This window comes from Sinocyclocheilus grahami, unplaced genomic scaffold, assembly GCF_001515645.1.
Source record: "Sinocyclocheilus grahami isolate Dianchi unplaced genomic scaffold, SAMN03320097.WGS_v1.1 scaffold302.1, whole genome shotgun sequence".
In the NCBI taxonomy this organism is placed as follows: domain Eukaryota; kingdom Metazoa; phylum Chordata; class Actinopteri; order Cypriniformes; family Cyprinidae; genus Sinocyclocheilus; species Sinocyclocheilus grahami.
The window spans coordinates 1,239,250-1,264,161 of NW_015505481.1; the positions used below are offsets into that span (position 1 = coordinate 1,239,250).

The following is a 24,912-nucleotide window of genomic DNA, read 5'->3' on the forward strand; positions in this document are numbered from 1 at the left end:
TAAATAAAATAGCATTTAAATATGTAATTTTTAATGCATCCTGTATGATATTTAAACCATACAAATAATAATGCAAGATGGTACATCAGGCCAACCTTTACCAAACATATATTACTTGACAGGCTGGACTGTTACATTTTCCATTAAATCATTTTCTGAATTCTTGGAATAATAAACAGAATCATTTTAAATTCTATGAATTTTACCTTCATGTTAAGGAAATGTTTAGCATGTCCTGGACAGTAAGTCAACTATCCATTTACACATTTTCTCATTTTAAATGGGCAATGGCCTAGTGCAATTCATATTGTGACATATTCTTTATAATATATATATATATATGCATGCATGCATACACTGGTGAATCTGCAAGTGATGTCTGATGACATCACAGTTGATGAAGGAGAGAGAGGAGACAGTTGTCTTGGTTACTTGGCGGAACTGCATTTATTAAACTACCTACATAACTAGGCCTAATAAATCATAAATCTATAGCACCAGTCCGGCACCAATTACAGAAAACAAGATATGTGGATAAACCAACCTGTTTGCATTTAACAGCGTTCAATTTGGAGAAGGCGTTTTAATTCATCCCAGAGACTGTAAGATGTAAGGTACAAAAGTGCTCTGCAATATTAAAAGCCAAACATTCCAGCACGAAGGAAGCGAGTAAGTGATTATATAAAGAGAGGTTCTTACTTCATCTCCTTGGCCGAACTGTAGACCGAGGTCCACGAAGTGCTCAACGCGAATATACCCGTCTGCGTCCTCGTCGCACACGTCGAACACTTCTTTGAGCTTTTTCAGGAAAACCAGCAGCTGCTCTTGGTCGGGGAAGACATTGCCGTCCATCCTTAAGAAGAGGCGCTGTTAAACGCGCTGTATTAGAGAGACCGGGCAGCTGCGAGAGCGCTCTCCATCACCTCAGCCTCGGCGCTCTGACAGCAGCAGCAGCAGCGCTTCTTCAGTCCAGCTGGAGGAGAGCCTCGGCGCAGCGGAGGGAGGAGCGCCACACTGGCTTTGACGTCGCGTGTGACGCGGACGCCTTTAGCTCGCTTTGATTGGTTCACGCAACTGACACAAATGTCAACGAAACTCAGATTGGATTGAATTAACCATAGACACAATAATGCAATTAACCCCTTAACTGTAACCCCCCATTTTTTTTAAATAGGCATGAAAGTGCACTATCCAAACTTAAATTGTTGTAATTTATGAACACTTCGGAATACAGACCTAAGGTTGGTCTCTTTTTAAAGAAGAAAATCAGCAGATTATTGAAAAAGTGGAATTTTTTCAAGTATCAAAAAGTTATAAAGTTTAAATTTACTGTAAATAAAATGCAATAAATATTTTACATAACAGGTTTTACCCTAAAATTGGTATAAAATTAAAGCCTTATGTCTAAATAAGTTATGTTCCAAATTTGAAGTTGATATGAAAAAAATTGAGGGGCCTGCGAGATTTTATTTAGGGCGTTATACTACAAACAGCCACCGGGTGCCATCCAAACTCCATTGAATTTTTTTAATGCATTTTTCTGTCACAAATTTTTCTCTGTCAATATTTCTTCTATCTCAAAATAACCACCAAATATGGAATCCGGAGACTCAGACCTTTGCAGTGATATGTTTTTTGTAAAGATTATAAAAAGGTTTGATTCTAAAAGACCGTAATGCATTTTGTAATATGACACTTGACACCGCCCACTAAGGGGGAGGAGACCGCCAAAAGATTTTAAAGTACCATTTCCATGGTAACACAATGTCCGATTTCACAATGGTTTTCACAGGATGGGCTTCTAAGCTTTCAAATAATATATAATTTATGATGATTACTAAAACATTTGATAGAGAAAAAGGACAACAACAAAATAGCGCCAAGCGTCCCACAGGTGGGACGGTGACAGTTAAGGGTTTTAAGTGACATTTTTGGGCTGATATCTCAATCATAGCGGTTTCAAAAAAAAAGATGCATTATCAACTATGTATGTTCCTGTTCTCTTGCTCAGGGTGTCAGCACTGCTGAATGAATAACAGTTCATACATCAGGTCAGAATATTATTCTTACTACTATTCATTACCAGTGTTGGGAAGTTTACACCCCCCTTTCAGAATCTGCAAAATGTAACTATTTTACCATAATAAGAGGGATCATGCAAAATGCATGTCAGAAGTCCAGAAGAGAAAATAATTGAATTTATAAAAATGACCCCATTCAAAGGTTTACATACACTTGATTCTTAATACTGTGTTGTTACCTGAATGATCCACAGCTGTGTTTTTTTGTTTAGTGCTAGTTGTTCACGAGTCCCTTGTTTGTCCTGAACAGTTAAACTGCTGTTCTTCAGAAAAATCCTTCAGGTCCCACAAATTCTTTGGTTTTCCAGCATTTTTGTGTGTTTGAACCCTTTCCAACAATGACTGTATGATTTTGAGATGCATCTTTTTTCCCCACTGAGGACAACTGAGGGACTCATATGAAACTATTACAGAAGGTTCAAACATTCACTGATGCTCCAGAAGCAAAAACCATGCATTAAGAGCCAGGGGGTGTAAACTTTTGTACAAATGTGTAAATGTTTCTTATTTTGCCGAAATATCTTCCTTCTGTAGCCTCTGAAGGGCAGTACTAAATGAAAAATATATATTTAGGCAAAATATGAAAAATGTACCCATCTCCATTCTGTACGAAAGTTATCAAACAATTCAAATGAAATGTAAGGATTTTCTATTATTAAAAATGTAAGACCCTATCTCTGTATAAAACATTTTTTACCTACCAAGGATGATCCTAAAATAAAACGTTCCTGCAAGGTAAGAGAGCACGCCTTATTCTCTCTTTTTTAATATTGCAAGAGAAACAATAGTGCAAACAGAACAACTTATAGAGGAACATTTTCAAGCATATACACATCTAACATGTTCACTTATTTTTGCACAATGTAACAATACCATATAGGACAAAAATAATTAAGAACGATACATGCGTGCTTTATTTTCTGTTCTGTTGCTTGCTTTTGATGACGCTACTGTTATTTTCAGCATTCATTTAAAAGAAGACATGAATTGTATAAATTCTAGCAGACATATTGCTTCAGTTTTTGTTCACTCAGTTCAAGAGTGTAAACTTTATTTTTAAACAGAACAAATTAATTAACACATTAAATTTCCTTCTCAAAAGCATCAAGTAGAATATTGTTTACACTAAGTGTAAATTGTGACAGGTGATACTCACACAACATCTAAAAAGATTAATCGTACTAAAACCTAAACCTATCTCTTCATAGTAAGTAAAAACAGCCTAGGCCAACATTGTTGGCTATTTGCACACACTGTATAAACGCACACTAAAAATAAATCAATCACCTCTACTCCCACATAAAAAAAAACTATTTATTTAACTGACATTGAGAATCAATTTAAAAGTTAATACAATATGGAAATTAGCTGATTCAACAAAGCAGCATTAAAATTAAAAAGGTTGTCCGCAAAGGACATGTTTTGTATGACCATCATCCAACATTCTCCACAATGAGCCGGGGCTCCAAAAGAGAATCCCAGCGCTCCGTCAGCTGCAGGAAAGACATCAAAGAAAGGCTTGTTTTAGCCTACCACAGCATACACTTGTACAAAGAACTGCCCTTATTCAATTCAACAATTATACGGGATAATCAGAAAGCAACATTTGTGTGGGATTGGGGGATGGGGTTACAATCCAAACTACAAAAGAGGGGTTAGAGCTCGCAACAGCACTGTCTGGACACTGCATGTGTTAAACATGGAGTATGCACATTTATATCCCTTTGAAACTTGTGTCAAATACACTTCCCCAGCAAGCATTGTAATTACGATCCATAATCTGAATTTAAAATACAACATGAGTCTGAGAAATAATTAGCCATGGTGCTAAATAGTCACAAACACTCTTCTTGCTACAAGCTATTTTTATCCATACGATTACCACTGCTGATATCTAAAACATATCCCTACCAATATATGTAATGGCAAAATGTAATTTTATAAGTGTATGCGTGTTATATAACTCATATTATACATATATTCACTTAATGACAACAAGTACATTGGCTTTTGTTTAGTAGGACCCCTGAGCAGCTCATATGAATTTCCAATCCATAGTAAAACCATTTCATTAAGTAGATAGATCTGTCTCTGAATTCTGATTGGTCAATTCAATGTTACAGCCATTCTAAAATCCATGTGATGTGGCGGGTGTGAACTTGATGTGATTATGATGTAATATTTAAAGGAATATCTCAACAAATGAAAATTTGACATGACACCAGTCCATCAGCAAAAAAAAAAAAGCTGTTTGTATTTAACAAAACAATTATTAACTCATTTTAAACTCTTGCTTATGGCCATAATCTATAATGACACTTCCCCTCCAGTTAAAAAAAAAAAAAAAAGTTCACCCCCTGTTGTCCTCTCAAAGCAGAATGCACCAACATATTTGTTTCGAACTGTTTTCACTTGAAACCCATGCTTTATCTATGCATATTTCTCTCCTGACTCAGAAGAGACAATACTTTCACTGGAGACACAATATTATAGAAACCATATTTTAGCCTGAAGCAGCAGTTTGAAGTTGAAAATGCCTTAATGATGGATTTGTTTCTTACTAACACACAGCTTGTTGCTTCAGAAAAGATTAATTGATGGACTGGAATTGTGTGGATTATTGTGATGTTTTTATCAGCTGTTTAGACTCTCATTCTGACGGTACCCATTCACTGCAGAGGATCCACTGGTGAGTTAGTGATGTAATGCTAAATTTTCTTCAAATCTGTTCCATGGAATTAAGAAACAAACACATCTACATCTGGAATGACTTGAGGGTAAGTAGATTTTCATTTTTAGATGCCTATTTCTTTAAGAGAACATTCAGTACCTGTGATCCATGTGTGACAGCATACTCAACTCTCTCGGATCCATCAGGGCTCTGATATATCAGGTCAAACTTGCCAGGTTCAGCTGGAGCTAAAAGACACATAATAAAATAAGGTTTTGCTGCACAAGGAAGAGTGTACTCTAGTGTGTAATAAAGCAGCTGCAAACCTCCAGGCTTCAAATGTATAGAACTGAAACAGTGGCAAACATAAAAAGTGTTTTGGCGATACCTTGAGGTTGAGAAAGAAGTTCAAGCTCCATCACTTTTGTTTGAGGATCGAATGCAATAATCTTCCCTTCCTAAATAACAACAGCAAACTGTTAATTTACATTACACACAACAGTTTACTGTACATTAAAGAAGTGTATGATGGCTTACTTTATAATCAGACACCTCTGGTGTGTAGTTCTCAGTCAGCTCCAAAAGCTTTAAGACAAGAGAGAACCATGAGAAACTCAGAGACAACTTACATGTGGGCACTGAATCTAGAAAAACTAGCCAGGTATTTAAAACATTAAAACTGAGGTATATTTATTATCATTTATCATATCACATTGTACCTTAAAGGCGATTTTTTGGCCCACTGCAGGGGGAGCTGCCAGCAAGGGTAAAGCTGCGTAGTCCCGTCTAGGAGCTATTTCAGATGGATTCTACAACACAAAAAACACAAAAAATTACCTGTATGGTTAGTGATTAAAGTGTAAAAAATAAAAATATATAATTATTTATTTTTTAGAATATCTATTATTAATGAATAAATAGAAATTACTAAAAAAAGAAAAACTAATAACAATTAGCTGAAAACATTGTCCAGGTCTGGACATACGAAAATCTTTTATCTGGAGCAAGGGTTTTCAACCTTTACTGACCAGCATAAAGCTAGATTTCAATCAGTGTCTCTTTTTACAAAAATGTTAATTATATAAATAATGTATATTATATATATTTTTTTTAATGTTACTGAGAAAATCTAGGGGTTTTTTTGTAAACAAAAAACACTGATTATCATTACATAATGACCTGATAAGCAAACAAATACCAAGAAGGTTTTTTTTAAAGAAAATTGTTTATGATTTGTATATCTTATCCATAGATCCCTGGTTGAAAACCTTAGACTAGAGGCCATTTTTCTTGCAATTCTTTTTGAAAAATATTGGGTAACAGTAGCTTCTTATAAACCACATCTTCACTTTCAACTCACCTGCAGAATAAAACTTTCATTAGTCAGAGAATCGTTCTGTTTCTGCCGCTCGCCATTTTCATAGTTGTAATGCAAGTCTTGTTTCCACGGTGTTCCCTTGGCCCTACCAAAACCTCCTCTCCCACTACCTCGGTTCGCACCTCGACCTCTGCCTCTCTCCTGACCTCTTGTGTTCCCTCTGTCCCTGCCTGCTGCCTCACTAACACCAGGGCTCACACCAGCAATTTTCAATCCCATCCCTTGCAGGTTTGGTTTCTTAATCACAAGCTCTATTTCACTGGCCTCAGAGTCTGAGCTCTCTGCCTTATCCTGGGGCTTTTTAGACAGTGAAGATGAGACAGACTGAGCTGTAGCTGAGGAGGGCTGAGTTGCTACTTGTGATTTCTTAACTGTAGGTCTGGCTTGGCTGGGTGATGAGGATGAGGAAGAGGAATCTGTGGAGCTCTCTCTGCGTTGTGGGGTCTGTAGTGGAAGTTTTGAGGTCGTGCTAGATAGTTTAGGTGTAACCGGAAGCGACTGTACAGGAACATTGCTTTTGGGTTTCTCTGTGTCACTGTCATCCGAAGACGATGTGCTTTCTTTCCGTGGCTTTTTGACAGTGCCATTCTGCTTGGGTTTAGGTTTTGGTGGAGGGGCCTTATTGTGAGACTCATCCTCACTGCTGTCCGAAGAACTTGACGTTGGTTGCGGAGTCTTGGCACGAGTTGTTTTGTCACTGGTAGGGACAGCAGAAATGCCTTTTCTGTTGTTTTTAGTAGAAGACGGGGTTTCAGTGTTCTTTTGAGGGGTTGCAGGTTTGGCGGCTGACTCTTTTACCTCTTTCTTCTTTTTCTTCTTCTTCTTCTTGGCATCCTCTGCTGGTGCCGAGCCATTGATTTGCGCATCTTCATGTTTCTTTTTTTTACTTAGACCTTTGCTGATCTGCGTCTCATCATCTCTCCCTCTTTTCTTGGTCTTTGAGTTTTGTGCTTCAGAGTTCTGGCAAACTTCTTCTCCATTAATGTAAACAGCATTGGATGCCTTCACCCTGTCAATAGACATGGTAAATAAATACTTATCAACATAAAAAGGTTATCTAAACTAAACGTTCGCCATATTATTACATAATACAGTTCTTACCTTATGCTATCATTATCACGTACAATATAAATACTTTCTGTGGAAGGCAGGTAGCAATCCTCAATGAACAAGTCTAAAATAGTCCTACGGCTGTAGCCAAACTTTTCCTTTATGATGCTGGAAAGATCTGCGACAACTCGGCATTTGTTTAAGTCCACAAGCAACCAACACATCCGACACTCAGGTGTCGCAGGAGGAGGATAATCAAAGTACAATCTAACCCTGACAGAACTGAGACTGGAGGTGGCCATGCCTGAGCAGTATATTGTCAATGAGGACGATGGAGGCGCTCACTGTTTTAAACAGGGGCTTCGGCCGCGCTGTCACACACTCTGCTGCTCTCTTTTGGTGTGGAAGAGAATAACTGCAGTTTACTTCCCTGTTCGTCAGCTGACTGAAGTCATATGATACCGATCCTTACAGTGTCCACTGTCCAGAGGACTGGGTTTGAGTGCTTATAGCCGGTGGTGGGTCCGAACACAGCCCATGTGGCAGGCTGTCTGAGAGAGCTTGAGATCGATAATAATGGCGCGCTCGTGGATGGGCATGCTGGCTGTGCTGCTGTTTGCTGTGAGTTTTTATAAAGGTATGGAATATGTGCTGCTAAATGAAATGTGTAGGGATTATGTGTATCTTTTCAGGCTCAGTACTTTTTTGTAGTTATTGGTATTAAGGAGTGTAACATGAGAAGACATACTGAAATGTTTTGTAACTTTAGATACAAAGTGAAAGCGAAAGATATAATGTCCGTTTTTTTCCATTTGCATCGTGCCTGTTATACGCACATCTGTGAACTGAGAACCGAGTTAAAATAATAAAGAAACCGCATGATTTTCCTCGATTTGGGTTCTGTTGAGGGTTTTCGAACATGCATTCACGTAATTGTGGTTTGATAGAACGATAGGTTGACTCGTATGAGTCGGTTCTTTTTAATGAATCAGATACATGTCAATAGGGCGTTTATATTTTATTTAATTGTTATAATGGATGGTTATTATATTATTCACAATGTCAAATGGAATTAAATAATGCCTATGTTTGAACAAATTATATAACATTGACATTAAAACGTATTTGGAAACATATGAAAGCAAAAACGTATGCAAATGTGCAAAGTTTATTTGTAATTTTTATATACGTGTGTGTATAGATTATTCTCGTTTGTACAATTTTTCTCATCTAAAAACTGAATATTCTATGCTTCACCGCAAGTAACTTACTTTTCGTCATGTCCGACTCGAAATGAACAAACTTTTACAGTTACTGATATATATATTTTTTAACAGGGGAGAAATTGCTATACGAATTGCATTTCTTTTCCCCCTAAATATTTCTTCCTCAAACGTAATAAATCGTAACCGATAAGGAACCTTTACATTTATTTGAAAAGGGACCATGCACAATTTTAACATAAATGTTTCCATTTCATGCATTGTACCGAATTTAGCCAGTGGCATACAATACAGTAATACTTATACACATCCTATCAGAGCCAAAAAGAACAGTAAAGATAGCGTCCAGTTAAACCACAACCATGTCAGTGTTTACAGAGTTGAGTTGATTTAAAATAAGATTTTAGTTTTAGTTTTAAAATGTCAATAGATTGCACATCCTTATGTCTTCTGGTAGAGTGTTCCAATGAATAATAGCTGTCACTGAGAAAGATGATGATCCAAAGACAGAATGACGAAAAGGAACAAAACAATCACTTGTAGATGTCTAGATGATGATCTAGTAGATCTTACAGAGACTGTAGAGCCAAAATGCACAAAATCACGAAGTATGGAAGGAGCCAAACCATTTAAAGTGGACATATGATGTGAGTTCAATTTTTCCTTTCTCTTTGGAGTGTTACAAGCTCTTGGTGCATAAAGAAGATCTGTAAAGTTGCAAAGACTAAAGTCTCAAATCCAAAGAGATATTCTTTATAAAAGAGTCAGCCACGCCTACCTAAAACGGCTCGTTCTAACACGCCCCCACATATCTACATCACTATGTGGGAAGATTTGCATAACGGCGCTCAAATGTTCACGCAAAGAAAGGAGGAGTAACTTTTATTCTCGCTGTAGTATTGTTGTTGCTGCCGCCATGTCGTGAAGACGCTGTGTGTTTCGTTGTGAAAGCGAAACTACTTTGTTTGGTCTTCCAAAAATGGACACGACTAGAAATCAGTGGTTAAGTTGTATTTACAACACTGTTCCAGAACACTTCAACCCAAATATTCAGATGTGTGCAGCACATTTTATGGAGGACCGTTTCCTGATCCTGATAGAGTAGACCACAATGTAAGTCAGACTACTGTTCTGACTCACGGACTGTAAGTACGTTTTTTTAAATTTAAAGAGTTTTTATATTTTTTATATTTAAAGCGAGTTTTTTGAGCAGTGTAGAGTAGCACTTGTTGTTAGTCATTTCTCCGATCACAAATGCAGACATGGTTTTATGTTTACGCGGCGCGATGCAACGCAACGTGTAAAAAGACAGTATTAGTCATTATAATCAATAATTATGTCCCCACTGGATGCAACGAATGCCTCGTTTATAATGGGTTATCATGTTTTTGAATCATCGCTCCGGCCTGACAGGGCATCACAGTATGGTGAGGGGCGTAACATTTCCGTCACACGCTTGACGTATTCGGCCAATCATAACGCACACTATAGCTGGCCAATCACAGCACACCTCGCTTTTCAGACCGATGAGCTTTGCAAAAATCAAGCGTTTCAGAAAGGTGGGGCATAGAGGAGAAACAATAATGTACAGTATGTGGAAAATAATGTATTTTTTTAACCTTAAATCGCATAAACACATTTCATTACACCAAATGCACAAAATAATGTTCTTTTTAGCAACATCATATGACCCCTTTAAAACTTTATATACCATACACAAATTTGAGAAAAGTTTAAAATGATCAAAGCTCAAAAAATTGTATTTCTCCAAAACCCTACAGTGGTGATATTGGTTAGGCTTTTTGTCCAGAGTTTTTAAAGTCTGCTTATAAAGAGATTTTAAAGGTTTGATAACAACTCCTGCTTGACTCCAACATGTCAGACAGTACTGTAAGACAGATGAGAAAAGATTGTAGCATGCATAAAAGTCTTAGCTACATCAGTGGGTAGACATTTGTCTAAAATTTAACAAGTTATATTTTATAGTCCTCACCATTTTCTTTACATGTTTTTTAAAACTAAGGTTTGGATCCAGCGTTAAACCAAGATAGGCCTAATTAAACTCGGTAACAATTTCTATCTTTTCATCATTTATAAAAATATCTGCATTGGAAGAACACACATTTGTTTTAGAAAAAAACATCCCTTTTGTTTTACCAGTGTTCAAGGTGAGATACTATTGCTCTAACCACTGTGTAATCCATTCCATAGCAACATTTAGCTTTTCAGCTGCTAACTCTGCTGTTCTCGCATGTGTAAAAATAACAGTATCATCAGCATACATTTGCACTTGTATCCCTTCACACTGCTGTGGGAGATCATTGATGTACAAACTAAATAATAAAGGGCCTAATATTGATCCTTGGGGTACGTTGTACAGTTTAAGTTATTGGAATGAACCCCTTTGATTTTTACACATTGCTGTCTATTTGATAAATATGAGGAAATCCATGCTAAAGCCCCAGATGAAAATTGAAACTTGGATCATTTAGAAAGAAGAACATTGTGATTAACCATGTCGAAAGCTTTACGCAAATCTAAAAATATAGCACCAACTGTTTCACCTTTATCAAGCCTAGATTTTATTTGCTCTGTTAAATTTAAAGTAGCTGTTTCAGTAGAATGATTTACTCTGAAACCAAATTGCATACAGTGTAAACCAACCTTGGCTGTATTAAGATAAGATGTCAGTTGTTCAAGAACTACCTTTTCTGCAACCTTTGAGACTACTGGAAGTATGCTGATCTATAGTTGCTAATCTCGAAATAATCCCCGAATTTAAAAATAGGAAAAACAATGGCTTGCTTTCATGCAAAACACTGTATTCAAATGATAAATTAATTAAATGAGAAATAACAGGAGCTAAAGTATCTTTATGAGTTTTGAAAAACTTAGTGTGAAATTGATGGACATCCCTACATTTAGTATTTCTTAAACACACTTCGCTGTTTGACTGGCCAGGTAAATCCACAGGAAATCCCCAGGTACTCACCTCATTGTGAGACGCCGCCGAGGTCGTCCCCAAATGAGGCTCAGGCTCAAATGAGGATTCAGAACAAGAATCGTTTTGTGCAATCTTCAGACTTAAATGAATATAATGTGACTTTTGTTGTTCTTATTATCACAGGTGGTTGTGTTCCAGTTCAAGCCAAAGAGTCATGGGGATATGTGGATGTCCGTGATGGAGCTCATATGTTCTGGTGGCTCTATTACGCCAATAGCTCCAGTGCCACTTATAAAGATCTACCTCTGGTTATGTGGCTGCAGGTTTGTCACTCATCTGCCCAGTGTGACTTGTCATATATCTTCTCCAGATCAAATCTCTTTGGAAGCTTCCTTCAATCCACATTCACATAGCTGTTATACCTTTTCTGTTTTTCCACCTTGATTTTCCCTCTTTTCTGAAGTATGTCTAAGGTCACTGATGCTCCTGTTTATTTTAGGGAGGTCCTGGCGGATCTAGCTGTGGTTTTGGCAATTTTGAGGAAATTGGACCTCTTGACAGAGACCTCAAGCCGAGAGAAACCTCTTGGGTATGTAAAGGAATATTTTCTTGACTTCCATATCTGTAGTATTGATTGAGGAGTTTATTTTGGGAAATACAGAATCTTTTATTGTCTCTTTTGATTTTCATTGTTTCTTTATAATATAATATACGCACTATATACAATTAAAAAAAAAAAAAAAAGGAATTTGTGAATAATTTATTATTCACCTAAAAATATTTGTGTGTCTGCAGGTGCGTGCTGCCAGTGTGCTATTTGTGGATAACCCAGTGGGCACCGGATACAGTTACACAGACACTGAAGATGCCCTCACCAAGGACGTTGCAATGGTGGCATCAGACATGATGGTCCTCCTCAAGAGCTTTTTCTCTCTAAAGACAGAGTTTCAAGTAAGCAAAACAAAAATACCTATCAGACTGAACTTAATATATTTTCAACATTTGTCATAGTATCTCACTTTTCTCCCCAACAGAGTACTCCCTTCTATATATTTTCTGAGTCTTATGGAGGCAAAATGGCAGCAGCTATTTCCCTCGAACTCACAAAGGTACTGAAATAATTGTTCTCACTTTAGGCTTCTTGAGAGGTAATTTTGTAGCAACACACACAAGACCAAAAAAGTCATGTGCTTGCTGATTTCATCTAAACGTTAATTTACAGACCACACCTCAAACTAATTTTAATCTGCACTGAATGATTATGTCCTCTCTCTTTAGGCTGTTCAAGCTGGTTCAATCAAATGCAACTTTGCTGGGGTGGCTTTGGGAGATTCCTGGATCTCTCCTATAGGTCTGTAAAAAGCGTGTCAAATTTAGTCTGGTTGTGTACAGCTATGTGTCTTTTTAGTTATCATATCTTGGTTTACTAATCATTATGCACAATCATCATGTATAGTCCTCCTGACTCACATGACAGCAAAAACCAGGTGTGATGCATTACAATACAGCACTTGCTTTTTCTCTTTATGCAGATTCAGTCATGACATGGGGTCCTTATCTTTACAGCACAGTGAGTAATTCATGATAACACCTCCGTCTCTTCAGAGAGATTAAGCATGATTGCATTAGCCTGATCAAAACAATACACTACCATTTAAGTGTTTGATTTATTTGGTCCAAAATGCAGTAGAATATTATTAATATGTTTACATAAACTTACATAAAACATAAACTGTTTTCCATCTTAATATATTTTAAGATATATTTAATTCCTGTGATGCCAAGCTGACTTTTCAGCATCATTACTCCAGTCTTCAGTGTCACACGATCCTTCAGAAATCAATCTAATATGCTGATTTGCTGCTCAAGAAACATTTCTTATTATCAATGTTAAAAACAGTTGTGCTGCTTAAAGAAAATGTATTTGAAATAGGAATCTTTTGTAACATTAAAAATGTATTTACTCTTACTTTTAATCAATTTAATGCATCCTTGCATTTCAAATGCACAAACCCTTGAATGATAGTGTATAATCAATTTAGTGCATGAGATTTATGTAATGGTGTTCTGACACTTCAGATGCATGTTGATAAGAGGGTTTAATGCTGCTGATGAGCGTGTCTGTGCTGTGGTTTATAGTCTCTGTTGGATGACAATGGACTGGACGAGGTGACTCAAGCAGCAAAGGCAGTGCTGGAGGCAGTGAGACAGGGCCAGTACCAAAAAGCCACAGACTTGTGGTCCATCACAGAGAATGTAGTGGAACAGGTGAGTCGAGCACCAGGAGCTTAAGCTTAAGTTCACGTAGAGGTCTTAATGCACTGTTTAATTAAAGAAATTAGATATAATGTGTGCTTCATTCAGTTATTTTGTTACAGAACACAAATGGTGTGAACTTCTATAACATCCTCACACAAAATTCAGATGAGATGGTGAAGACCAGTTCAGATCAAACCAATGGATTTCTCTGTGAGATTTCTCAACACGCACAAATTCAAACTTTCTTTGTGACATAAATGGAAATGTTTTGCTCATCATTTTGTCTTGTTTTTACAGCCTCACTGAAGCGTCGCCACATTCGCCCTTTGCACCGTCAGTCCCTTTCAGAGTTGATGAATGGGCCAATCAGACAGAAGCTTGGTGTCATACCAAAGAATGTCACATGGGGAGGTAATTATTCTTTTTACGATTTAGAGGTATTTGTGTAATTGTGTAACATTGAGTCTTACAAGTGTTCTCCTGTTTCTTCAGGACAAGCTGAAGCAGTGTTTGAAAGCATGGCAGGAGATTTCATGAAGCCTGTGGTGGACATTGTAGATCAGCTTTTGGCTGCAGGAGTCAATGTTACCATCTACAATGGCCAGCTGGATCTCATTGTGGACACAATGGGTGAGGACGTCAACCATTAGGAAACATTTCAGAATGGCAACTCTTGAGCAACACATTTTAGACTATAGTGCTTGGGCCGTTTACACTTGATAGTTGTGTGTGTCAAAACTAATACGTCCCAGACAACAAACAAAGTCTGTCGACTTGCTTTACACTGATGTAAATAGTCATGAAACCAGAGACCATCCTGTCTATTAAATCTGATATACGCAATGCCTTTTAATGCCCGGTGTAATTGGTAATGTGCCACAGCTGACCGCTTGTGATCAGATCACCTGGGTCGGATGTTAATAGATGGAGTTTGTAAGGCAGTAAGCTTTTTTTAATACTCCATTTTACCCATCAGTTTGATATTTAGGAAGACCGTTATTATTGGGTGTTGTCAGGATAGTGTTTCTGCACTGCAGTGATAATTGATTTGTGAGCAGGTCAGGAGTTGTGGGTGAAACAGCTGAAATGGGATGGACTCCAATACTTCAACAAAATGAAATGGACGGCATTGGAGGACCCACAAACACAGAGCCAGACTGGAGCTTTCTATAAGACCTACAAGAACTTTGCCTTCTACTGGATCCTCAAAGCTGGACACATGGTACACAGTATTCTTTTTTGCACTAATTTTAATGTTTGTAAAACATTGTTCAATATTGTTATATTTGGGTAGTTTTTGCATGGCTTTAACTGCAGAAGCTATGGTGGTTTAGCTTCATTTTTCTGAAGGGAAAATGCATTTCTCAGTATTTATTTTTAGACTTCATGAGTGTATGTGACCATCTCTATCCATTACATCATCACAGATCCCATCTGACCAGGGGCCAATGGCTCTGCGGATGTTGAAGATGGTGACTCAGCAGGACTGATGGATCTTATTCAGATACAAACTGGAATGGCTTGTTAACCACTTTTAGACAATCAACACACAAAAATTGTACCAAAATCTGACACTTTTTTTTTTTTTTACCTTTATGTTGAGATTATTCATGTAATCAATTTTTTTTCAATGCCTGTGTCTTGTAAAAATTGTAAATTTGAATGCCTGCAAACAATAGTCATAATTTTTTATACAGTTTGAATTGTTGCCTGAAATCTTCTTTTGCTAAGAGAGAACTAAAATAGTTTGTATTTACTTTTCCTCAAACAACATTACATTACAAGAGAACTAACTTTAAAGTTGTTTAACATTCCCATTTATTGAAGTGAAGTGACATGTGGCCAAGCATGGTGACCCATACTCGGAATTAGTGCTCTGCATTTATCCCATCCAAAGTGCGCACACACACCGCACTGTGCACACACACAGCACTGAACACACACACCCGGAGCAGTGGGCAGCCATTTATGCAGCGGCACCCGGGGAGCAGGGGGTTCGGTGCCTTGCTCAAGGGCACCTCAGTCGTGGTATTGAAGGTGGGAGAGAGCGCTGTACATTCACTCCCTCCACCTACAATCCCTGCCGGTATGAGGCTCGAACCCACAACCTTTGGCTCTCTAACCATTAGGCCACTACTTATTTGCAACACAAATAATTTATCTGCAAGTCAAGAAGGAAAACTAGGATCATCTCCTTTCTTGTTTTCACACAAATGCATAAACAAGGGAATTTCATTAAGAGACTTTCGTTAAAATAAAATTTTACAATTTCGAAGAAGGTACATGATTATTTTCATGAAGTTTGCATGCCATTTATGAATAAATGTTAGATTATGAACTTATAAAGCTGTAGAATATATGTGCAATCACTAAAAGAAACGGACCACTCTGGTCCTCGCACAATAGTGTTCAAAATGCACACTAGTACTTCAAATGGCTTTTACTATAATAAAGGATATATAAGAATAATATTGCATATAGTGCAAATTCGATTTGCTGCTTCTTCAATTAAGTTTTCAGTCATTCAAAATACTGAATACATATTTAGCACCAACTCATCACACATTTATACTGCATATCAAATAGAAGAGAGATTTGTTTATACTATGAAAACAGCATGTGACATTGATGGGCTCTCTGAGGACCCTCAATTTAGGCACTGTAGCTGAGTGTGCGTCGGCCCCACTGGGTCTCAGGCACTTTGAATCCCTCTCTGCTCACAGGCTCCACAACCAGCTCTATGAGACCCGGAGCAGCAGGCACCTCCAGCTCCGCCACACGGTACAGGGTAGAGTAAGATCTGCCAATCAGAGTCAACGGACCAGGGGGAATGCGAGGGTCAGGACCACGGAGATGCCTCCAGTAAATCCAGAAATGGCGGACCTGCTGGGTGGGGTACTGCCAGCGTAAGGTGACATTCAAAAGTACCTTGAGCGTGTGTCCGTCTCCCTTCAAAGCACCTGTGTGCCACACCACATCATTCACACAGATGCCTTCAACAGACTGCAGGGGTGCTTCAAGACTCTCTGCATCCAACAGCTGTGCGAAAAAGCAGACCATTTAGCTACTACCAACTTCATATGTGCATTACCGTCAATTAGGGGGTCAGATTAAAAATAATGAATACTTTAAATGAATACTAACAAATTGTAATAATATTTCACATTATTGCTCTTTAACTGTATTTTTGATCAAATAAATACAGCCCAGGTGAGCATAAGAGACTTCTTTCACAGACATAAAAACATCTTACAGACCCCAACCTTTTTTAATGGTGGTGTACTATATGTGACCCTGGACCACAAAACCAGTCTTAAAGGAACACTCCACTATTTTTGAAAATAGGCTCATTTTCCAACTCCCCTAGAGTTAAACAGTCGAGTTCGAATTTTCGAATCCATTCAGCCGATCTCCGGGTCTGGCGGTAGCGGTTGACCGACGAAAAATGAAAAGTTGCGATTTTCTAAGCCGATATGGCTAGGAACTATACTCTCATTCCGGCGTAATAATCAAGGAACTCTACTGCCGTACCATGGGTGCAGCAGCCGCAATGATGGTACGGCAGCAAAGTTCCTTGATTATTACGCCAGAATGAGAGTATAGTTCCTAGCCATATCGGCTTAGAAAATCAACTTTTCATTTTACGTCAGTCTTAGTACACGATTTAACTACAGAAGAGTCAAGTTTTAAATAGGAAAAATATAGAAACTCTTTGGTCATTTTTGAGCGAGATGCTAACGATCTAATCAGATTCAGTGATCTATGCTAAGCTACAGCTAAAAGTGCTACCGCCAGATCAAATCATTAGGATATTAAGTAAAGATCATGTTCCATGAAGATATTTTGTAAATTTCCTACTGTAAATATATTAAAACTGAATTTTTCATTAGTAATATGCATTGCTAAGAACTTAATTTGGACAACTTTAAAAGCGATTTTCTCAATATTTTGATTTTTTGCACCCTCAGATTCCAGATTTTCAAATAGTTGTCTCTCGGCCAAATATTGTCCTATCCTAACAAACCATACATCAATCAGATTTCAGATGTCAGTATAAATCTCAACTTCGAGAAATTGACTCTTATGACTGGTTTTGTGGTCCAGGGTCACATATGTTTGTTTAGTTATGATGTCAATTTGTAGGGCAACCTGGAAGGCAATTATGCAACTTACTGTATATTTTTTAAGAAATTTCTAAATTCACATTTGATATACAGTATTAATGTTTGTTAATTTTGTTGTCAAACGTATTGGTACCCTATCAGCTAAAGGCCAGATTTATTTAATTTACTGATATCAGTTGATACTTTTAATAATTATTAATTAAATATTATTATATATATTATTCTTAAATTGTGCTGCTCATTCCCATATTTTTACATTTTAATTACCTGTCATATATATTGCTGTCATATAACGCTTGCTTACTGTAAAGTCAATTTTTAAAAATATTAATTTAATAGCATTGTTAGAAGTAGTCTTTAGTAAATAAATTTTTCATACATTCATACAAAAGACATTTGTAATATACATGTGTATCTCACCATAATCTCTCCAATCCTGCAGTTAAAGGAAACATTTTCATCGCCTTCATCTCGGGAAACACGAATACAGACTTCTCGCAATGAGCAGCCAATCATTTTCAACAGGAAACATCTATGCATAGAACCACATTGAGTTTGATTAGAGAAGGTATTAATGGTATGCCCAAAAACATTTAAACTTGAAAGCAGGGGTCAGCAACCTATGGCATGCAGGCTTTTGAATAATCATTGGCATGTGATAAATAAGGTAATAATTCCTCATGGTCACACAGCCTGTTTTAATCAGTTAACAGCTATAAATACTATTTACACTGTGAGATGCGCTAGTCAGGAGGGGCACACAGCTCCAACAAACCATCTGTGCGAGAACTCTGCATACATGCTCAATGTAGATCTAGGCAGCGGCACTGTTCTTTGGCATAAGTTAAGTCTATTTCATTTCAGTCATGCTGCACGACTGCATAGATGTACTTGTTGCTCTTAGCATTCAGGAATGAGAAAAGTAAAAAAAAATCCAAATTGCTTCAGAAATATGTATGATTCTGCAAACAAATTGGGTTTGTGCTAAAGTTAACATGGATTGCCAGCTTTCAACCTTGAAATCTGCTAATTTTTCAGTTAAACTTATCGGGACCTTTAAAAATGCTTATATATCATAAACATAAAAATGGGGGGGGGGGGGGGGGGGGTGATATCATAGTACAGTGATTAACTAGGAAAATGAAAAATTGTTTAGACTCTCACCTGGTAGTCCAGCCATCCAAAGTCCAACGGCCACAATTCTGTGCAAACTGCTCAACCAACTGGTTATCCACTGCTAATGCTTCTGGAAAGACACTGTTAGCTAAACACAGCAGATTAAGCAGATTAGATGCACATTTTTAAATGTGACAGCTTCAGACTGAGACTCTAATATAGAGTCTAAAGAACAAGGACTGAAAGACCACTCACATGCTATTTCCTCCGTCCCATCGAATGTGCACAGAGGACCATCTATCGTTTTGAGCTCCAAGGATATCTTCACCCCCACTGGTGGCTTGTAGACAAAAGATACAAATGTCTTGGGGGCCAAGGGAATGTGGAGAGAAAATATCCTACAAAGGGGCAGAAAGAAGGTGTTTGGTTGAAGTTTTTTGTACTCCAGTGAACACAAAAGCTCCAGTACCTTGCACAGACTTCAGAAAGTCCAGATGGAATCATGCCCTCCACCATCAGAGAGCTGCCTCCGATCCAAGCGTCCTCTGAGCAGCCACGGGTTCTCAGCCAGCCGCCATTGTTCAAGTCCTCAGAGAGGTACAGAGGCTGGATCTCCTGAGCATGCAGATTAAACCAGCTTCTCTTCATCTCAACCTACATCATACAAAAAACTAAGAAATTACCAGGGATGCATCAATATTTGAAAATGGCCAATAAGTAAATTCAATACTAGTTTGTCTAAATAAATGAAAAATAAAACACTAAAAACTAAAATTGATTGTCTTAAATGCTACAAGTGAATTTAGGCATTATGAATGACAATATGAGAATGGATATTCATTTAGACATTTTCTAAATATTACATTTAATATTACATTTCTAAAGTTTTAAACTTTATGGGTGGATGAAGGAAACAGTAATCTAAATGTAAAAATAGGCATGAACAATTAAATATCCAATGTAGAATGATACATTAAAAATATCTATAACTGTAGCTGGATCTGTAACTATAACTGTAGCACGTTTTCATGAATATTCAACAAATCAAAATAAGCCATAACTTGGGACTGCTTGCTTCTGAGGGTTCTTAAGAATCTTAAGAAACGATGAAAACATTTTATTTTATTGGGCTCTTACGTTTTGTAGCTACTTAAAGGGTTAGTTCACCCAAAAATTTTAATGAGCCCATAAATTACTCACCCTCAAGTCATCCTAGGTGTATATGACTTTCTTTTTTCAGATGAATCCAGTCGGAGTTATATTAAAAATTGTCTTTGATCTTTCAAGCTGTTTAATGCCACTCAGCGGGTGTTGCATGCATCAGTCCAAAATAAGTTAAATAAAAAGCGCCCATCCATAAAAAAAGTGTCTCACACGGCTCCGAAGAGGGCTGGAGGCATTTTTTATTATGGATGGTCGCTTCTTTCTTCTCTGAAAGAAGAAAGTCATATACACCTAGGATGACTTGAGGGTGAGTAATTCATGGGCTAATTTCATTTTTGGGTGAACTAACCCTTTAAGATGAATGGTTCAAATTGAGCACTGATGAATTGTTCAAACTGAACAAGATGAGTCACACAGGTATTAAAGTGCATCTCGAGTGCAGCATACCTGTCCCCTCCAGTACATGCTCTTCCCAAAGCCCTGACAGAATGAGGAGATGAATGGAAGACTGTACGAGGGCCGGTGGATATAAACAAAAGCAGACAGCAAATTCCAAAACCTGAAATGAGTGATTAGAAAATACATTGGTGACTAGGACGTTTGCTTGTGTGTGTGTGTGCGCACGCTTACAAACACTTTCCATCACAAAACAGTGAGCAAACTATGAGCAGTCCAAGTGGAGTGCTCTAAAGAGCTTACTTGTCCTGGTTTTGGCGGAAATCTGCCTTTTCGTGGCATTCATACACCCACCCAGGAGCAAATATGGCTGTTGAAAATTCATACTTCCGAATCAGCTCCAGAGCCTAATAAGAAAACAAAAAGAGACTTGTACTCAGAGTCAAAAACCAATGAGATATTTTAGATGTGAAATACTGTTACATTTTTTATTCAGCAAGGATGCATTAAATGAATCAAAAGCGACAGTAAAGACACATTTATAATGTAACAAAAGATTTCTGTTTCAAATAAATGCTTTTGAACTTTCTATTCATCAAAGAAACCTGAAAAAGTGTATCACAGTTTCCACAAAAATATTAAGCAGCACAGCTGTTTTTAACACTGATGATAATATAAAATGTTTCTTGTGCAGCAAATCAGCATATTAGAATGATTTCTGAAGGATCATGTGACTCTGAAGACTGGAGTAATGATGCTGAAAATACAGCTTTGCATCACATTAATAAATTAAATTTTAAAATATATTACAACAGAAACCAGTTTTTTAAACTGTAATAACATTTTACAATATTACTGTTTTATTGTAGTTTTGATCAGATAAATCCCGCCTTGATGAATATAAGAGACTTCTTTCAAAAACAATTTAAACTCCTTACTAACAATTCTGAACGGTAGTGTTCATATATTGAAAATAAAACTTCACTAACCTTATTGGTCTCAAATTTCCCTCCGACCACCTTCCCTCTCGCAAACACGTCAACACCAACATAGATATCAGCAAAGCGGCCCTGAGCAGCAGAGTAGGACTTCATCCACTCCAGACTCTGCTCTGTCCAGTTGTAGTTAGTGAATATTCCATCACAGGCATCAAAAAACATTCTGACAGGATGACAAAAGGAAGCTGATGGCATAAGTTGCACAATATCTAACACATAAATCTCACAGACCTGATCTGCCCCTCTATAATGCCTCAAGACCATTACTTGCCTGTTGTCGTCATTGAGTTCGTTCTGCCATTTGAGCGAGCCGTTTTTCAGCACGCTGTCATACCAGATCACCACACTGCCTGGAACGCGCTCATGCACCTGGTCTGTGAGGTAGCGCAGAAAAGGGCCAGTGTTCTTCACCGCAGTCTCCTGAGGAGTGAGTGAAATTTGAGGTAATGTACCACACATTATGTCCACATAGGCCTCTATATAATCAGATATGCCTTGGTTACTCACACTCAGCACATTTTCTATGTTAATGAGCCAGCCATCAAAGCCGTAGCAGTGGGAAATCTGAACCAACTTATCAGCAGTTGCGCGGTAACTCTCCTCATCTGCAAGGAAGGCCTCACATGTCTTCGCTCCATCTGTCCACTCTGTGATGAATGTGCCTTAGTGGGGAACAGGACTATTTTAATACATCAATTCTGGTTTCACTTGTGTATAGAGGAGGTGCTGTGGTTAATTACAGGAATAGTAAACCAAAAATGAAATAATCATTTATTCACTCTCATGTCATTGCAAACATATAGTTTTTCCTGTGGAGCACAAAAGCAGAAATTTTGTAGTATGCCCAAGCTGCTCTTTTCCATGCCATTACACTGAGAACACTAGCTGTTAACCTCCAACTATGAATGTATATTCAAAGTGTCTATATGACTTGTGCGCTATATTATGACTCTTCAAAAGGCATATGACTGTTTTTTTGTATAAAGCAGGTTGAAATTTGAGTCACTAAATATATATATATATATAATATTTTTTTCATAAAGCACATTTCTCAAGCTCAAGGTCATATGGCTTCAGAACACTTTTAATATGGCAAGCAATTTATATGGATTATGTTTATTATGCTGTTTTGTCCTGATAGGAGCTTGGACGTCACCTGCTGTCTATTGTATGGAAAAGAGCAGCTTGGACACTCTGCTAAATTTCTCCTTTTGTGTTTCACAGAAGAAAAAACATGGTTTGGAACAATATCAGGTTGAGGAAATGTTGACAAAATATTTGTTTTGGGGTGAATTACCCTTGCGAAAAAAAATCTGCATAATTATATTGAATGAACACTTGTAGCGTAATTCAAATCCTGAAAATATATTTTTTAGTGCTGTCAAACGATTAATCGCGATTAATCGCATCCAAAATAAAAGTTTTTGGACATTTCATATGTGTGTGAACGGTGTTTATTTATTATGTATATATAAATACACATGCATGCATGTAGATATATAAAATACAGGTGCATCTCAATAAATTAGAATGTCGTGGAAAAGTTCATTTATTTCAGTAATTCAACTCAAATTGTGAAACTCGTGTATTATATACACATACATATATTTTGTAAACAAAATTTTTTTTTGGATGCGATTAATCATGATTAATCATTTGACAGCACTAATATTTTTTAAAACTACTTGCAGATAATATTAATGCCATAATAGGCCACTTAAGAGTACACTTTCAAGAATATGTTTCTTAGCATAAGTCCACTTTTAAGAAAAATGCACTTTGTAACAATGTCAGTAAGTTTTCCTTTAAAGTAGATTTTAGACTTTTGTCATTTAAAGTACACTTCATTTGAGGCGTTGACCAACATACTCATACTAAAGTACATGGTTATGTTATTCAGTATTACGTTTCAAATTAATATCTGAAATTTACAAAATTTACATTTCATCATTACAAATGTGTAACTACAAATATATTTAAAAACCATATATATATAGACATTTCAATAGAATCAAGAAATTGCATGAAAGATTTAAGCATATAGTATAAATTTAAACTATAATAGTGTTTCATTTAATGGCAATTAATATGCATTTTAGTGTCAGAAAACATTACATTCAGTTTGCACTTAGGTATATTCTTTTACAATATAGAGTATTTCTGCTAAAGCATACTTCTTTATTACAAGGATGTTCTTTTTAGAGCAAGTCCTTAAAATCCCACCAAGAGACTCACCTATAGAGAGCACTCCATGCTTATGTGCTGCATTCGTCCAAACTGCAGGAGGAATGGTTATCATCTGATGACTGAAGTAGTTGAAGATGTCAATATACTCCCAGTGATAGAAGGCATAGGGTGTCTCCATCTCTGCACCTTGAATGAACCTCAGCAGAAAGGACAGGACCATGAAAACAACTAATGAAACTGACATAACACCCTTGAAAATCGGTTAAACTCTGAGTTGTACCTGTCCTCCAGGTAGCCACCCATCATGTCATGGGACACCAACGTCCGTCTAGGGCAGCTGTGCAGTGGAGGATACCTGCTAGCCAAAGGCACAGTGGCCACATTAAAAGGGCTTGCTTCATTGCGTTTCCACGACAACAGTTCATCAAGAGACTTCAGACTGCAGCTGATGGGCTCAGTTGTGTCAGGATCATAGTGGATTGCTGTTAGATCACAAAAAAGACTTTTAAAAGAGCCAGTAATGTTTTAAAAAGATTAAGATGCAGCATATATGATCAGTAACGTACCTGGCAACCTAGATGGCTCGTAAGTAATGACTTCATGAACACTTTGATCGCTTGGCTGACTGAGGCAAGACTCAGAGCTGAACAAACAAGCATAAGTTGTAATGGCAATAAAAGAGTTACATAACATGCAGATACGATTATAAAAATGCATCAGTCAAAGCAAAGTTACCTGTTCTCCTCAGATTTGGGAATCGTACTGCTTGTAGTTTCTTCCCTTTTTCGTTTGCGCGATGTCATGTTATCTTTCTCTTTTGTAGAAACACTTTCCATTTGCAAATGTCAGCGGATAGCCAGTTTCCAGACAAAGCGGTAATTTCTAGCAGCAGTGAGAGTGAGAGTTAGAAGCAGAAAGAACGACCAGCTTCCGCCTGTGCGCTGATTGGCTGAAAGAGTGGCAGTACGTCGTCCTGCGTGAAAAGCTTCACTAGAGGGCAGAACAGTAGGCCTTTAAAATGACTGGCAACAGAGGCGACAGGTAATTGCTTTACCCAGATGGAATACTGTATTATGAAATTAAACTGCCTGTTTTAAAATGTATATCAAAACATATTTGTGACCCTGGACCACAAAACCAGCCATAAGGGTCAATTTCTCGAAATTGAGATTTATGCATCACCTGAAAGCTGAATAAATAAGCTTTCCATTGATGTATGGTTTGTTAGGATAGGATAATATTTGGCTGAGATACAACTATTTGAAAATCTGGAATCTGAGGGTGCAAAAAGTCTAAATATTGAGAAAATCGCCTTTAAAGT

The 24,912-nt window shown here is 37.4% G+C and overlaps 4 protein-coding genes across 5 annotated transcripts in view; 1 reads left to right on the forward strand and 3 right to left on the reverse strand.

Moving 5' to 3' along the window:
- The window catches only part of LOC107601264 (rab11 family-interacting protein 4A), a 46,318-nt gene extending 45,334 nt beyond the window's left edge, over positions 1–984 (reverse strand). The window contains exon 1 of the mRNA XM_016293385.1: positions 700–984. Coding sequence (XP_016148871.1) covers positions 700–852 — 153 coding nt within the window. The 5' untranslated portion in view covers positions 853–984. The remainder of the gene's footprint in view (positions 1–699) is intronic.
- A 1,977-nt stretch (positions 985–2,961) lies between these two features.
- LOC107601265 (coilin-like) lies at positions 2,962–7,560 on the reverse strand. The gene is made up of 7 exons (XM_016293386.1): positions 7,232–7,560; positions 6,113–7,139; positions 5,472–5,561; positions 5,290–5,337; positions 5,141–5,210; positions 4,912–5,000; positions 2,962–3,574 (listed from the first exon to the last, which is right to left on the reverse strand). Exons 1-7 carry the CDS (start codon positions 7,480–7,482, stop codon positions 3,515–3,517), a joined length of 1,635 nt encoding a protein of 544 aa, XP_016148872.1. The 5' UTR covers positions 7,483–7,560; the 3' UTR covers positions 2,962–3,514.
- A 65-nt stretch (positions 7,561–7,625) lies between these two features.
- Positions 7,626–15,490, forward strand: LOC107601266 (retinoid-inducible serine carboxypeptidase-like). Its single transcript, XM_016293387.1, has 13 exons — positions 7,626–7,817; positions 11,531–11,670; positions 11,847–11,936; positions 12,143–12,298; positions 12,382–12,456; positions 12,626–12,698; positions 12,880–12,917; positions 13,487–13,615; positions 13,726–13,816; positions 13,904–14,017; positions 14,099–14,236; positions 14,665–14,828; positions 15,034–15,490. The coding sequence occupies exons 1-13, from the start codon at positions 7,757–7,759 to the stop codon at positions 15,094–15,096; spliced, it is 1,332 nt and encodes a 443-aa protein (XP_016148873.1). The 5' UTR covers positions 7,626–7,756; the 3' UTR covers positions 15,097–15,490.
- Positions 15,491–15,687: 197 nt separating this feature from the next.
- Positions 15,688–24,518, reverse strand: LOC107601267 (cytosolic endo-beta-N-acetylglucosaminidase). Of its 2 annotated transcripts, XM_016293388.1 has the most exons (14): positions 24,327–24,518; positions 24,158–24,234; positions 23,872–24,073; positions 23,640–23,788; positions 21,912–22,066; positions 21,676–21,824; positions 21,396–21,567; positions 20,710–20,813; positions 20,458–20,569; positions 19,316–19,500; positions 19,102–19,244; positions 18,895–18,994; positions 18,151–18,262; positions 15,688–16,645 (listed from the first exon to the last, which is right to left on the reverse strand). In XM_016293388.1, exons 1-14 carry the CDS (start codon positions 24,425–24,427, stop codon positions 16,259–16,261), a joined length of 2,148 nt encoding a protein of 715 aa, XP_016148874.1. In that variant the 5' UTR covers positions 24,428–24,518; the 3' UTR covers positions 15,688–16,258. The 2 variants fall into 2 exon arrangements, with proteins under 2 accessions (XP_016148874.1, XP_016148875.1); XM_016293389.1 differs by lacking the exons at positions 24,158–24,234; positions 24,327–24,518 and having other exon boundaries at positions 23,640–23,777; positions 23,872–23,921.
- Positions 24,519–24,912: the final 394 nt, after the last annotated feature.